Below are 16,162 nucleotides of genomic sequence, written 5' to 3'. Positions count from 1 at the left end.
AACTTGTTGACACTTTGGAGTGTGTGTGCTTGTCGAGTGATTCATGGGGTGTATAGCTATGAAATTACTCATGAAAAGCTGTGAGCTGGGAGGAGAACTTCTTTTCCATTACTTTAACTTGACCAATGTGTGTTGCCATTTCTGGATGTAGATCATACGGCAAAACTGTCATTGACCTTTCCATTTGTGTAGCACCTGGCTTTGCTGACTTTTGTGTGTAATTCTATGAGGGTTTAAGTATTCCCTGTTTTTGTATCCTTGGAAAGAATTTTTTGTGTTGTCCATAGAAAACTTATGAGTCATTCATTCAAATGGACCCTGCCCCCAACTGTCTCCATGTAACATGACTAATTTTTATGACAGACAAGTGCCTGTAGCCAAAAATAACTCATTAGAAAGTGACCAAAGCTATAAACTTGGAGTTGCTTTTCCACTGAGCTTGAATCTTAATACCTAAAAGGACTCGGACATGATAAATGTCAAATTCAGCCACTATCTAACTGTTTAATTTCAGACATGCTCCCCTGTGTTTCAGATGCCACCCTCTCAAGAACTATCTTCTCCTTACCTCTTCCTAAAATGTTACTATTTTAGGACATATAAATACATGTTAGTAGTACTTTAAACAGAAAGAACAATCCAATTCTCCCCAAATTAGTCCCTAATCAGCAAGGCCTTTGAGTATTTGTATCAGTAGATTCATCCTATTATTTCATGATTATTGGCATAGTCTTCTGTCTTGGGTTTTTCTCTTACTACAAAAATAATTTGGTTTCATTGCAAAAAATTTAGACAACTTCTAGAAGACAATAAATGACATTTAATCAACACCAAGAGAGATAAACACCATTAATCATCCTTATATAATACTACCTTCTAGCTCTTGTTTTACTTTTTTAATATGTATCTATGTGCATATTTTTGAAAAAGGAAAGTGTATTCAGCTTCAGATATTATTCTGTTTTCTAGAAATGGACATGCTCTTTGCCTTGTGAATATTTTTCTTTTGGGGGGTGCAACTTTCAAACTGGAGAATTCTGAAATTTAACTCTTACGCAGCAAAATAAGTGCACAAACAGGTTGTCTAAACATCTTATTGTACCTCTTCCTTCATGGCTTCCTCCCTTTGTTTGCATCGCCACATCCTGTGTCCAAACCCATATCTCTCCTCCAGTGAGTCTGTGCTCCGCTGGCTTTCCCAGCAGTTGACTTGGAAAAAGAGGTCTTATCCAAACTGCAAGTGGTGGTGTTAATTTTCTGCAAAGTCATTTCGTCTTGTTCATAGCTGCCATGCCTGGAGTGCAAGCAGATCGTGTGAAGGGAGGCAGCAGGCATTCTCCCCTGCCTTAGGAAGAATGCTCAGTCTGTAGTGCACTGCACAGAGATGTTTATTCAGAAACGTGTCCAGCTGATGTGGAGAAGAAAAGTATAGAGTGTAATTTAAAGAAAAACCTGCTGTGAGAAGACAGGGTTGATTGGTTGGAAGCCAAGGTATTTCCAGAAAAAGTTTTTCCCCACCCCTAAGAGTGTACTGCTCCTCTGAGTTGGAAGCCTTTGCCCAACCAAATCTCAGTATCAACAGCTCTTCTGGAGGCTGTCCGATTTGGCTGAGAAAATGCTAGATGTGAACAGAGATCCTTTGCAGAAAGGCCAACAACTTTCTTAGTTAAACAAGGGAAACACGGAACTATTGGACAGGCAACCAGTAGTTTTCTTTGCGAATAAAAAAGTAGTCAGAAGTTTACCACTGATGGTTATCTTTTTCAAGATTTGACATTACAAATCCTTTTAAAATGAGTTTCCATTTCAAAGAAACATTAAGGTAAGTCTCTTGTTCAGGACTTTTGCCCCTCAACTGGAGATGTGTATCATCAACTTTTTAGAAGAAATTGTAAAGCTTGTACCACAGTAAGGTGGCTCACAGTGTTGACGCGGTAGCTATGGTATGATAAAGATTTGGGCAGGCATACCAGTCCTTGAAGATTCTATGTTGAGCTGTATGGTCTTAGCAGAACCCCCAATACAGTCCTCCTCATTTGCCATAAATGTGCTGTCCTCTTATATTTTGTTTGAAACACTTGGTCCCCAACAAGGCTATTTCCTAAGGATAACATTTGGGGGAAAAAAGTCAGTCACTTAAGTCTTTGGGCCAGAGTACAATGTGGGTGAACCAAAATGAAAGATGGAAGTGAACTTAGTTTAAGATGTATTCCAGTTTTAAGATTTCATTTTATACTTCTGTACAATTAAAATATGCTTAGCATAATTACATAGAACTTAGTGAAAACCCACATGGAAGTATGTTGTTGTAAGCCTGAGAAACATGGAGGAAAAAAAAAAAGATTGAGTTTGTGGAGGACCCAGAAGGCTAATATGCATGGCATTGGTATTAAAGACAGGAAAGTAATGACACCATGTTGATTCCAGTTCTTCTAAGCTGAAGCAGCCCAAAGCAGAGCCCAAGTCACTCGCTGTGAGCCTCACTGAGTCAGTAGCTGATGAATTTTTTTTTTTTTTCCTTTTTTTTTTTATTTGTTGGAGGCTAATTATTTACAACATTGCAGTGGTTTTTGTCATACATTGAAATGAATTAGCCATGGATTTACATGTATTCCCCATCCCGGTCCCCCCTCCCACCTCCCTCTCCACCCCATCCCTCTGGGTCTTCCCAGTGCACCAGGCCTGAGCACTTGTCTCATGCATCCAACCTGGGCTGGTGATCTGTTTCACCCTAGATATACATGTTTCGATGCTGTTCTCTTGAAACATCCCGCCCTCGCCTTCTCCCACAGAGTCCACAAGTCTGTTCTATACATCTGAGTCTCTTTTTTCTTTTTTTGCATATAAGGTTATCGTTACCATCTTTCTAGATTCCATATATATGTGTTAGTATACTGTAATGGTCTTTATCTTGTAGCTGATGAATTTAATTTCTTTTGTTTCTGGGTATGTGTCATTTCAGATTGTCAGATTGAAGTTTCTCTGGACTGGTAGATGTAAACCGTGGCCTCTTCCCATCACGTCAGGGTTATTTCCATCTAGCTGGACAGAATTCTGTAGGGGATTTAGATTTCTAAATTAAGAAGTGAGGTGGTCACATTTCCCTGGCTCCAGTTTAGACACCCAACCCTTATTGCTTGGCTTCTGTCTCCTTGAAAGTCCTGTTTTTATTCTTCTTGCCTGTTTCTTTGGTGTGGGAGTGTTTTCCAAGGTTGAGCACAGAGTCTTAAGAACCTCTTATACATGTTTATTTTAAAAGCAAGTCAAGTGAGCACTGATCTCTACAAGAGATCAGTTGTCCATCACTTACTGACCTTTTACTACAGCATCCTTGAGGTCTCCTAGTTCAGTGGCCAGGTTACAGATCACTTGTAACGCGAAGGTAGTGCTAGAGTGACACTTGACAATTTTCAGAGTGCTTCATTTACTTATCTCATTTGACCATTTATTCAACAGGCATTTGATGATCCTTTTTATTGTGCTAGGCATGAAGCTAGATATTACAACAACATACTTCCATGTGGGTTTTCACTAAGGTCTATGTAATTATGCTAAGCATATTTTAATTGTACAGAAGTATAAATATCTTAGTCTGATCTAAGGAAGGAGGGAGTGATGACCATATCAAGAAAAATACTTTAGAAGGCCAGTGGAGTGAGATTACCAAAGTGACCTGGTTTAGACGATTAGAAGAGGTCATTAGCAAGAGTGATGAGGGCAAGAAGCCGTGGTGTTCTGGGTTGACATACATGGGAAATGAGGAATTATAGAAAGTGAGTATTCTATTTCTAGGGAATCTTGACCATGAAGGAAAGAAAAGAAGGACAATGTCTAGAGGATTTAGGATGGAGAGATGGTTTTCCATTTTAAAATGAGAGAAATGTGGTGGGAGGAGAGCAAGGTGGGGGTGCTGGCATATAAACTGTGTGTTAGTCACTCAGTCATGTCCGACTCTTTGAGACCCTGTGGACTCTAGCCCCCCAGGCTTCTATCTCCAGGCAAGAATACTAGAGTGGATTGCCATTCCTTTCTCCAGGGGAACTTCCCGAACCAGGGATCGAACCCTGGTCTCCTGCATCGTAGGCAGATTCTTTACCATTTGAGCCACAGGGAAGTCTGTGTAAATGGTAGAAACATTACAGTTCTAGAGGCTGTAGTCTGAGATCAGTGTGGCAGCGTAGTCAGGATTGCTCTTCGTGTTCTCACATGGAAAAAGCAGTGGGAGAAACTTTGTAGTTTGAGGGGAGGGTATCCATCTATTAGATTCCTAGGGCTAGAGTGGGGGGAGTGTTTTATTTTACAGATAAGGAAAGTGAAGACAGGTTAAGCAGTTTGCCCAAGGCCCTGCAGTCAGAGGGGGAGTCAGGACTTGAACTTGAGTCTTCTAATGTGAAATTCCACTTAATGCATTATTCTGAAATAGATGAATTCTTATTTTTTAAAACTTTGCCTTTTCAAAAGACATGAACAGGTAGCTCAAAGGTAGAAAATGGACCTAAAACATTGAATAGTTGCTCACTTTTACACTTAAGAGAAATGCAAGTGAAAATTACACTGAGATAAAGTTTCACACCTATCAGTTTGGAGAATATTCAAAATCTTAATCACACATTTTGTTGGCAAGGCTATGGGGAAAGTGACACTGTGATGCAGAGTGGGTTTGAGGATACGTTGTAAAGAAAGCAAAGAACAAAAAAAGTAGATGTAGTACAGTACTTGTGTGTAAGTCAGAAGCAATAATATATATTTGCTTATATTTTTTCAAAATACAACATAGGTAGAATAAGCCACAAACTAATAAAAATGGTTTCCCAGGGGGATTGAAGAGACAGGAATGGGAGTGAGACTTCCAAGTTTATTTTTTAATAAACTTTTGACTCTCAACCTTTTAAAAGTCTTGTATATTAAAAAAGAAAATGGAAAACATGGAAGAAAAAACACACCCTAAAATTGAATATAAGCAGGAGCAAATGAACCCATATGTATATCAAATTGATAACCTCACAGGAAAAAATTAATTCAGATAACTTAAGCATAAAACATACTCTGATTATACTCCTTAGTGTGATATAAGAAAAAAGAAATGCAAAGAAAATCTGAACTTAATATTTTCGTTATTGGTTTTGGTATTGGTGTGACAATGTTAAAGCTGCCTTGTAAGTAGAGCAGATGTGATCGTGAGCAGAAATTATTTGAATTATATATGGGTTGGTTTTCATATCTCTGAAAAATGAAGGCAACTTTCTTACTCTCATCATTTGTGAGAACTGAATATGATAGCATTTAAAGTCCCTGGCATACATAGAGAGGAAACGTGGTAGCCGTTATTGGCCTTCTTTTTAGAAACTGTGCTTCTCCCCTCATAGAACTACTTTTCAAGTATTGTATTTGGTCCATTTACTAATTCTCTCTCCCTAACCTTGTCTTTTTGGTTCCGCAGGGCTCAGAATGGAATGCCTCCAACTTAGAGGATTTACAGAACCGAGGGTAAGGACACAGAGCAATTGCTGACACCCCCAGGTGGCAAATATCACTGTTTTATCTTTGCATTTTCCTGACCAAGAGGTGTCAGTGCGGAAGTTTAAGCTTGAGAGTTGCTTCCAGTTGGTTCTTACTGGGCGAAATCTAATAAAAATTAAAACAGCTATCCTCCCTCTGTTTCATCCCCTCCTCCCAAGAAAAAGCAGCTGTTGCAGTGGAAAGTCTTTCAAAGAACAATGTATAAGCCTTTCATGCTGTGTAAAAATCAAACCCAGTTATTGGGTTTTTTTATTCAGAGTAGTATAAAGTTTGCAGCAAAGTTGAAGGGAAGGTACAGAGATATCCCGAATATTCCTGCCCCCACACATGTGTAGCCTCCCCCCATTTTCAACATCCCCACCAGAGAGGTACATTTTTTACATCCCATGAACCTATATTGACCCCTCCTAGTCATCTAAAGCCCATAGATTATGTAAAAGTTCACTCTTGGTGTTGTAGCTTCTGTGACTTTGGACAAATGTATAATGACCATGTGTCCGTCACAATGACATCATACAGAGTATCTTCACTGCGTGAAAAATCCTCTGTGCTCTGTCCATTTATTCCCCACCCCCACCCCAGGCAACCATTGATCTTTTTACTGTCTCTCTGAATTGTGGTTCCTGTTTTTAATGTAAGAGTACACAGAACTGCGTGTGTTGGGTTTACAGCTCTCTAATCAACATTTATTGGGCAATTTATGTAGGCCAAGCACAGCTAGATGCTAGGAATCCAAAAAAAAATAAGTCTCAGTCCCTATCCTTTTATAGTAAGGTGCATGAAGACTAGGTAGGTTATAAATATAAAATGAACAATGTAAAATTGAACAGGAAGACTGACTTGTATTAAGAAATGTGTTCCTAAGCGGTATGCTTATCTTTGATTGTAGCAGCTGAGACCACAGTGAACCTTCAACAAGCAAAAAGCCACCATTCTTCCTTTTCACTTCTTAGCTAATGCCTAAATCTTCAATCAGACTCAGCTTTAGGTCAGATCATTACATTAAGAGAAAATCATGTCTGGACATTGGCCATGCTAACTCTTAATTTGGACAGAGATAAGACCTACTGAAACTCAGAGATAGTGATGACTCCCTGGCTGATTGCTGGCTGCCTGTTTTCTCAGCTACAAGTCAGCCTTCTGGCTATCTTGAAGGTGATTAAATGCATACTTCCACTTCTCCCTCAGAAGAAAGAAAGACAAGTGATTATACAAAGAATTTTGGGGGAGGGGGAGTGGAAATCTGGTTACTTAATTTTAAGGTATGAAAGTAAAAAGAACTTGGAAAATTTAAGTTGATGAGGATTGAATCAGTAGTTCTTGAAAGCAGAGACTGTATCTTAGTTTTGTGTGAAACATACCAAACTTAGAGCTTTATACCAAAGGGTGCCCAGTAAATGTGAAGGAATGATCGAAAAACTGACAGACTGTGATCTGCAGGAGACTAGCACCTGATACAGTGTTCAGTAAGAAATCTGACTTGATAGAGCACTGCCTGCCAAGTGTATTAGAATCATTCATGTATGTGTATGCTTTGACTGATATCCCCAGCTAGAGATGAGACCTGTTTATCTCATTTACCACTTACAAGCATAAATTGTAAAACACAGAAAAAAGACAAGTATGGTTAGATGCTTAGACATCTACTTAGATCTTGTTTCTTAAATTCATTGGTGCTTCATTGTAAATGGATGAAGAATTACAGTTCAGGGATCTGTATATAAAACATGTATATTGCCCCTGTGGATGATTTAAGGGATTTTCAAGTGTAATTTTGACAATAAAGCCATTTTTCTCCCAATCCACTGACTTTAGAACTCCAAGTAAACTGCTGCTCCTTTACAGAAATGGCAGAGAAGATTCAAGGAGGGCTGTTTCCAGTGGGTAGTGGCTATCTAGATTTCCATAATGAAAAGATTGGGAAACCTGTCCTGCTATAATCCCTTACTGAAGTATGGGACTGGGGATGGGAGAGTTGTTCATTTTTATTTTAAATGAAATAAGAAGTGTGCTTGCCTTTTTTTCTGACAGTTTTGAGATATAATTCATATACTTTATAGTTCACCCTTTTAAAATGTGTGCTTCAGTGGGTTCTAGTATATTCACAGAACTGTGTAACAGTCCATTAAAAAATTTTTTCCAACCCGAAAGGAAAGCCCCTTTAGCAGTTACCTCCATCTCCCATCCTTCTCCCCAACTCCTAGAAACTACTAACCTACTTTCTATCGCTATAGATTGGCCTATTCTGGACATTTCACTTATATGAAATTATACAATATGTGGCCTTTTAAGAATGGTTTATTTCACTTAACATTGTATTTTCAAGGTTTACAGTGTTGTAGCACATATTGCTACTTTATTTTTTATTGCCAAATAATATTCCATTTTATGGAGATACACATACACATGCACACACACCACATTTTATTTGTCCATTCATCATTTGATGGACATTTGGGTTGTTTCCACTTTTTGGCTTTGGGTGGACATGTTTTCACTTCTCTTCAGTTTATAGCTAGGAGAGGAATTACTGGATCAGATGGTAACCTTTTGGAGAACGTCTAGAGTATTTTCCTCAGGTGCATGTTGCTTGCCTTTTATTATTTTTTAATTAATTGGGAAGGGCGGTCTTCACCACGTGGCTTGCAGAATCTTAGTTCCCCCAGCAGGAAATATAACCCGTGCCCTCTACAGTGGAAGTGTGGAGTCTTAACCACTGGACCACCAGGGAAGCCCAGCTTGCTTTTTAAATTAAAAAGGAATAAAAAGATCCTTTCTAGTGATGGACTTTGATGCTCAGTTGAAACAGATTGAAATCATGTCCCAGAAAAATTTTGGTTGCTTGACCTTCACCACAAGTTTGCTTTGCCATGGCTCTCCCTTTCTGTAGTCCTTCCTCTGACTTCAGAGACTGGGTTTCTAGAAGTCCATGTGTGGTTCGGAGAAGGAAATCGCTTCTACAGAGAGAAACGAGTGACTGTGTTGTATTGTTGAAGTAGGCAACAGTGCTGTCTTAAGGCCACACAGCACTGCAAAAAAGGTAATCCTTTGGTAAATTAAACCCAGGCATTTATTAAGATCGCACAGTGGGAGAAACAGCAGAGGAAATTTTTGATAGAGAAAGCATTTTCTGCAAGCCTGGGAGAACTCTCAGACACATCTGCTGTCATAGCAGCCAGGAATGCAGCCTTGAGAGCTGAGAGAGTTTGAAGTCCAACTTTCCTCTGACCCTCCCAGCCCTGGCCTCATTTGCCTTTCATGTAGTTTAAAGGGAGTAATAGAGCAAAAGCCGACAATCTGGCATTTAGGAAGATAGGAAATGTTTCCTTCTATTTTTTTTTTTCTTAAGATACATGTTAATAATCTGATTTAATACACATGACTTCCACAGACTAAATTTTGTTGCTGGTATAATTTTTGTGACTGAAGAGAATTTGTCAGATGACCGGCTTCAAGTTGATTCTTTGGAGTAAAGTGCAAGGCATATTTTCAAAAGACTCTGAAAGATGAGATTGTATAACTACACACATTGAAAATGGAATTTAGATGTTGAACTTGGTAGACAGCTTCTCTCTCAGTTAAATCCCTGAGACCCAGGTATGCCCAGGACCCTGTTACAGATTCTGTATTAAGTATAGCCTCTTAGGGTTGTCTTGTTTTGTATTTGTTTTTCAGCTTTCTTCCATAGTTAGGTACTTAATTTCAGCCTCAGGAGTAAACCAGTTTTAAATAAGAAAAACAGTGCTGGGAATTGGATTTCACCTGAGTAGTAGAGCTTATATTCTCTCTTGGTTTCCTCACAGGGTTCGCTATATCTTGAATGTCACTCGAGAGATAGACAACTTCTTCCCGGGAGTCTTTGAGTATCATAACATTCGGGTGTATGATGAAGAGGCCACAGACCTCCTGGCTTACTGGAATGACACTTACAAATTCATCTCTAAAGCAAAGTGAGTCATGGTCCCACGTGCACATTCGGACTCCTCTTCCTTTTGCACCACACATGGCTGGGGCCTGAAAGCTGTAGATAACTTACTGATGATACTCAGGGAAAGGAAGTAAAGAAAAAAAGGAGACTGGGATTTCTTAGGAAAAAAGATGACTAGTGACTTAATACTTTTGCTTTAAGTAGATGAAGCCCCTGGAAGATGATTTCATGTTGGCTATTTCCATTGAGCACAAAATGAGAGAAAATAAACTCAAGCTGCAGCAAAAGAAATAGAAATGAGAGAAGGAAGAAATTCTGAAGTTGCCAGTGAGGACATTTGAAAGTTATAGAATAGAAATTACTCCAGACAGATGGAAAGTAGATCCTCCTCTCTGAAATCAAGCAGAAAGACACAGCGAGCTTTGGAAATCTTTTTCCCTTTCTTTTTACTCTTCTTGTTGTTGTTCAGTTGCTAAGTCATGTCCAACTCTTTGCAACCCCATGAACTTCAATACGCCAGGTCCTCTTTCCTCCACTGTGTCTCAGAGTTTACTCAAATTTATGTCCGTTGAGTCGGTGATGCTATCTGTCCATCTCATCCTCTGCTGCCCCCTTCTCCTGCCTTCAGTCTTTCCCAGCATCAAGGCCTTTTCCAATGAGTATCAAGTCCTTTACATTTGCAGTACTCTAAATAGTGAAATTTTTCTCTGGCCCTTCTGTGATTGTCTTCCTTTTACTGAAACGATTCCATAGTATTAATTTAGGGTTTAGTGTTAATTAGTATTAATATGTCAACACTTTTTTCTTAGTCCCTGGGGATTTCCTTGCCAGTCCTATGTATTCCTTCAAAAGGAGAAACCCTCAGGCAATGTGTTGCCCACGCTCCCCCTGCAGGTGTGGCGACACTCGGTGCTCCCTGGCAGATGAGGAGCACCTCTGTCCTTAAAGTCCTCCTTCAGGGATGATGCCACACCTCACTGAAGGACCTTCGTGGTCAGAAAATGCTTCCTCAGAGTTACCCTGGGTTCCCATTCCCATACTCCAGCTTTGAGCCCATTCTCTCAGTCTCCTAGAGGTACCTGAAAAACTTTTGTACTGTTGAAGCTTCTTATTAAATTATTCCCAATGATAATACCACTCATAGCTTACTTCCTGTGTGCCATGTACTTTACACATATTCTCTCCTCTGTTTGCCAAAACCCAGAGAGGTGTATACTGTCTTGTCTTCTGTACAGAGGGGACAGAATACAGAGATGAGGTTCAAAGAGAGATTTGGTAACAACTGGGGGAGACAAGACTTGAACTTAAGATCGTGTCCCCTTTCAGTCCATCAGCTATAGGAGCAGTCTAGTTCCTTAAGGAAAGGGGACTGGAAAAGATGAGGCAGTAGTCAGGGCTACAGCCAAAGAGGCTAAAGCTCGAGACGAGGCCCCAGTCCCAGTGAAGAGAGAGGCTGATTCCAGCAGGGCTGAGGTTGAAAGGAAGTACAGGAGGCACCCATGTTACATTTACTGAGAGGCACGCACTCTCATGTCCTGTAAGTGTAGGTCAGCATCTGAGAGCAAGCGCCTCCGTAAGTGGCACCCTGGACATCTCGTTTGGACATCTCAACCCTATTCAGTGCCCCAAATTCCAGACTCTGCCTACACTTGGGTGAGTTTAGGAGTCCTAACGTGATGCTGGGCTTAATCTGGACAGTCTAGCACTTGAAGTAAGGGGGTGGGGCGAGCACTGAACCTGAAAGATGAAATTGGGGTAGGTGAAAACCAACTCCACATCCTTCATTATCTGAGTTAGAAGCCATTCACTGAAAAAGCCCAGCTCAAAATGTAGAAATGTTTTCATAGGAATGGATTTCATAATTGTATTTTTCTTAAGATCGGCCAAGTTTGAGTACCTTCCTTGCCTGCAGGCAAAGACCTGAAATTCAACGTATTAAAGTTGTCAGAGCTTGATGGGAAAATACAGAACACATGTCTGAACTTCCATCTGAGTCACTGTGACGTGGCTTCCCAACTGTAGTCTAAATGAAGCCTCTGTGGTGCCATGAGCAAAACAAATATTTCCTAGTCATTTGGGATCATCCAAGTAAACAGACACACACTCGCACTAGCCATTAGGACGCTAAAATTTTACCTTTCTTATGAGGCTATTTAAATTATTCCAGACCATGCTCTGCATTCTCATAGCTTATCTGGCTGGCTGTCTCATCTTGGCACTTAACCTCATGCCTCCTTTCATTGGTGCTTAACTCTTTCATGTGTCTCTGTCTCCAGCAGAAGGATTGTAAGCTTCTGGAAGGAAGCATGTCTACTGTAATACAGTGAGTGAGTGAATGAATAGATTCCCCCTGTTGGGCTGACATGTGCATTTTTAAATTTATTCTAATAACCCCTTGGGAAGGATCCCAGCCCATGTATACCAGTGATAGGAGTAACTGTCCTTTTTTGCAGATTTTAAAATGTTGATCCTGCTTACAGCTGACAGATAAAATCAGCAGATCCATAAGTTTGTTCATACATTGAGCAAACATTTGAAGGCTTACTCCAGGCCAGACACTGTGTTACTAGTAGAGTTAGCATAACCGAGTAAAGTTCAGATCTGGGGTAATTAGCTCTGGCATAAGACTGAGGAGTTTGTTTGTTTGTTTGTGTCACTCTATGGTAACTTTGTTTTCTCTTCTACCCCATTAAAAAAGAAGAAACAAACAAACAGCTTGTTATTCATGCCACCCTTCTGGCTGAGAAAGCCATGTGGTGCATCACATGGTCCTGTCCAGTTCCCCGGGTTATACCAGTCCCTAGATACAGCAGGGGTGGTGGTGTTGTGAAAAGTAATATCCAGGGCTGCGTCTGAGTAAAAAGGAGAGTCAGTTTCATTTGGTCTGTGCTTTCCTCCTGGGACAGAACTCTTGCTGGAACTGGAAGCAACTCCCAGCATTTGGATAAATTAGATGAATCACCACCACACCTGTAACTCAATCGCCTGCCAGCCGTGAAATGTGCCCTTGGGGCCGAGGGGACTGGCCTGCAGCCACACACAAAATGGGGTCCAGTCTCTAAATTGAAAATTCTCCTTCTGTGCTCTGTGACCAACTGTCATTGCAATTACCGTTCTGAATTTTAATTGCCCACTTCTCCCAGTGAATCCTACCCTCTAGGGAAAACCTGTTACTTATTTTTGCATCCCAGACCTTGCACAATGTCTCACACATGGTAAATGCTCGGTAAATGTTTACTGAACTAAAGAGGCTTAATATTGACACTGAATATTGTTTGAATGCACCAGGATTGCCCCACACACGTGATTAGAGGTGCACACGAGTGCACTCAGGTGGGGTGAATTACATAGCAAGAAAGTGGAAGGGCTGAACAGGAGACATGGACACATTAAGAACCTAGCTTTTCAGGTGTGCTCACTATAAGGATTTTCCTGGTGGTCCAGCAGTTAAGACTTTACCTTAACCTGCAGCAGGGTGCAGGTTCAATCCCTGGTCTGGGAACTAAGATCCCACATGCCTCACAGCCAAAAAACCAAAACATAAAACAGAAGCAATATTGTAACAAGTCCAATAAAAACTTTAAAAAATGATCCACATCAAAAATCTCAACCAAAAAAAAAGATAAAATGTACTCACTATTGTGTTTTCCTCCTTACCTGAATCCCCCAAACAAGGAAACACGGATCTAAATGCCTCGTGCACTGCAAAATGGGGGTGAGTCGCTCAGCCTCCACTGTGATCGCCTATGCGATGAAGGAGTATGGCTGGAACTTGGACCGAGCCTATGACTATGTGAAGGAAAGACGGACAGTGACCAAGCCCAACCCCAGCTTCATGAGACAGCTGGAAGAGTACCAGGGGATCTTGCTGGCAAGGTGAGTTCCTTAATTGACTTGCTCAGATTTTTCCCTCCTTTATGCTCCCCAGGGCACAGTGAAATGTCCTTCTGTGCACCTAGTCCTCAGCCTAATTTAAGTGTGTGATACATTTTGAAAATTGAAATCTCTGTCCATCTAGTTTTTCTAAAAAAATAAGTACCAGAACTTGATTGAGCTCAGCATGGAGGACTAGGCGTTTAATCTAAAGACATTTAAAGGGTGGAAATAAGATCCCCTTATTTCAGTTCTCAATTAGGTGCAGGTTTTAATAAATACTTCTCAACATCTTCTAAGGCCGGATACAGCTGCCGTATCAAAAATGGATACTGATTGCTCCCAACGTAGGGCTAGGTGTAGCTGAAATTCTTGGAAAAATTTTGGCCCACTGTTTTAAAACGAGTACCTCCTGCTGCTTTGGACTTTTTTTCCCCCAGTGCTTGGTTTCAGTAAGCCTTCTCCAGTAATTTCAGTCATGGAACAAATCAGCAAAATTGGGATATAAGTAATCCATGGGAGGTATGAAGTTACTTCCCAGAAATAACTCTTGTTTTCTTTTTTAAGATCTTTCAGTCCAATGTTACATATGTTTTGCAGAAATACAGAAAATTACAAAGGGAGAAGTCATTTATAAACTCAGTACCCACAGACAGCAATTGACATTATCTTATCTGTGTCTCTAGGTCTTTTCCCACGTATGTTGATGGATGTATTTTTGTTTTTTTTAAACAAAACCTGTTTTTCAGCCTTACCTCTTCACTCCGTATTGGGCCTTTTTTTTTTTTTTTTTTTTATCTGTAGCAGCATTTATGGAGCACTTACACTTCACTTCACTGTCACTGTTCCTCCCACCCACAACTTTTATTAAGATGTCCATTGTATTGACTTCTTTTTTTTTTAATTTATTTTTTACTATTTATTTGGCATCATTGCATCATGCAGGAACTTTCTGTGTGGCACCAGAGCTTAGTTGCTCTGCAGCATGTGGGATCTTAGTCCCCTGACCAGGAATCAGACTCAGGTCCCCCGTATTGCAAGGCGGATCCCTAACCACTGGGCCAGCAGGGAGGTCCCCGATCTCATAAATTTCATATATTGCTAACTGATTCAACCATGTCATTAGCTAACACCTCCATCCCCTTACGTAATTACCTTTTCTTTTTTGTGGTAGGACTGTTTAAGATCCCTGTTAGCAACATTCTGTGGTGGTGTTGTTACTCAGTTGCCAGGTCGGGTCTGACTCTTAGGGATGCCATGGACTGCAGCACACCAGCCTCCTCTGTCTTCCACTGTCTCCCAGAATTTGCTCATATTCATGTCCATTGAGTCGGTGATGCCATACACCATCTCATCTTTTGCCTTCAATCTTTCCCAGCATCAGGGTCTTTTCCAATGAATCTGCTGTTTGCATCAGATGGCGAGAGTGTTGGAGCTTCAGCAACAGTCTTTTCAATGAATATTCAGGGTTGATTTCCTTTAGGATTGACTGGTTTAATCTCCTTGCATCCAAAGGACTCTCAAGAGTCTTCTCCAGCACCACAATTCGAAAACATCAGTTCAAGTATATAATACAGTATTACTAGCAGTAATCACTGTGCTGTACATTAGATCCTCGGAACCTGAGAATCTCGCCACTGGATGTTTGTGTTCTTTGTCATCTCCCCACCACCCCCTCCCCCTACTCATCCTCCGGTAACAACCACTCTCCACCGCTCTCTTTCTCCCAGTTTGACTTTTCTAGATTCCAGGTGTAAGAGGGACTGTACAGTATTTGTATTTCTCTGTCTACCCAGAACCAGGTCTTGAATATCTTCCTGTATCAATAAGAACTGGCTGTTTCCACAACAATTCGGCAATTGATGAGTTATTAATTTTGCTACATTATTTATTACCCCTTTAGTGGGGGTGGTGAAAACTACCTTCAGCAGATTTCAGGAAAAGGATTGAGATAGTAAACTGAATTCAAGGGTCAGTTTCCTGAGATGCCACGTGCTGGAGTGCTGTGTTTTGCTGTGTTTTCCCCTGTCGGCGTTCTGGGTAGTTTGTTCAGGTGAAAGCACAGCTGCCTAGAAGCAGGCGGACCTGATGCCAGAGTTTGACTCCAGTGAGTCTCATGACTTGGTCTTGACTCTTGAATCTGGGCTGTGTTTCCCCTGATGTTAAAATGTTAAGTAGCCTCCCAGCCTATCCCGGCCAAAGGACCACCCTCCCACCCCCGTGGTATTGTGAACATGTGGCCACAGCACTATGGTTTCCACTAAAAACCCCGCCCACTTACTCAGTTCTTGGCATGATTTCATCCAAGCCGTTCTCTTAGGAGGCTGGGAGGATACTGAAGTCCTCCACTTAAAAAGAATTTATAGGTCTTTGGGGCCAGATTTTGATGACATTTTTAGGTCAGATCAGAAGATAGGGGACAGAGCAGTTCTTTTTGGCACAAGAAAGAGGTATCTGAGAGTTGAATGACGCATAAATATTGTATATTTCCAGACACACACATGACAGATATTAGGCAGTGTCCTCACGTGACCCATCGAGAGGAAGAACACTCTGTGTCCTGCCAATTTCAGTATTTATTCTGGAATCCCAGGCTACTGCAAGCTGTTAGATTGGGTTTTTCTAGCATATGTAGTTTTTCTTATATGTTAAAGGAATTGCAGAAAAATCTCGGGTGAGGATAGGAAGAGCAGGATTAACCCACACATCCACCCTGCCTCTTCCCTTTCCCTCTTGGTTGCATCCTGCCTTTCTGGTCTTGATTCACAGAGGGAAGGGCAAGCCCTGGGGAGCGAGGAAACCACAGAATTTTGCGTCAGTAGATCTGGTTTCCGTTCCTGG

General features: G+C 40.9%; 1 protein-coding gene across 4 annotated transcripts in view; it reads left to right on the top strand.

Moving 5' to 3' along the window:
- The window catches only part of SSH2 (slingshot protein phosphatase 2), a 228,689-nt gene that overhangs the window by 196,008 nt on the left and 16,519 nt on the right, over window positions 1-16,162 (top strand). For all 4 annotated transcript variants that reach the window (XM_020911788.2, XM_020911787.2, XM_020911790.2 and 1 more), the window contains 3 exons: window positions 5,441-5,487; window positions 9,324-9,470; window positions 13,124-13,324. In XM_020911788.2, the coding sequence (XP_020767447.2) occupies window positions 5,441-5,487; window positions 9,324-9,470; window positions 13,124-13,324 (395 nt within the window). The remainder of the gene's footprint in view (window positions 1-5,440; window positions 5,488-9,323; window positions 9,471-13,123; window positions 13,325-16,162) is intronic.

This window comes from Odocoileus virginianus, chromosome 17 (assembly GCF_023699985.2).
Source record: "Odocoileus virginianus isolate 20LAN1187 ecotype Illinois chromosome 17, Ovbor_1.2, whole genome shotgun sequence".
Classification (NCBI taxonomy): Eukaryota; Metazoa; Chordata; class Mammalia; order Artiodactyla; family Cervidae; genus Odocoileus; species Odocoileus virginianus.
Note: the sequence above shows the minus strand (reverse complement) of the source record. Positions and strands in the feature narration are given on the sequence as shown.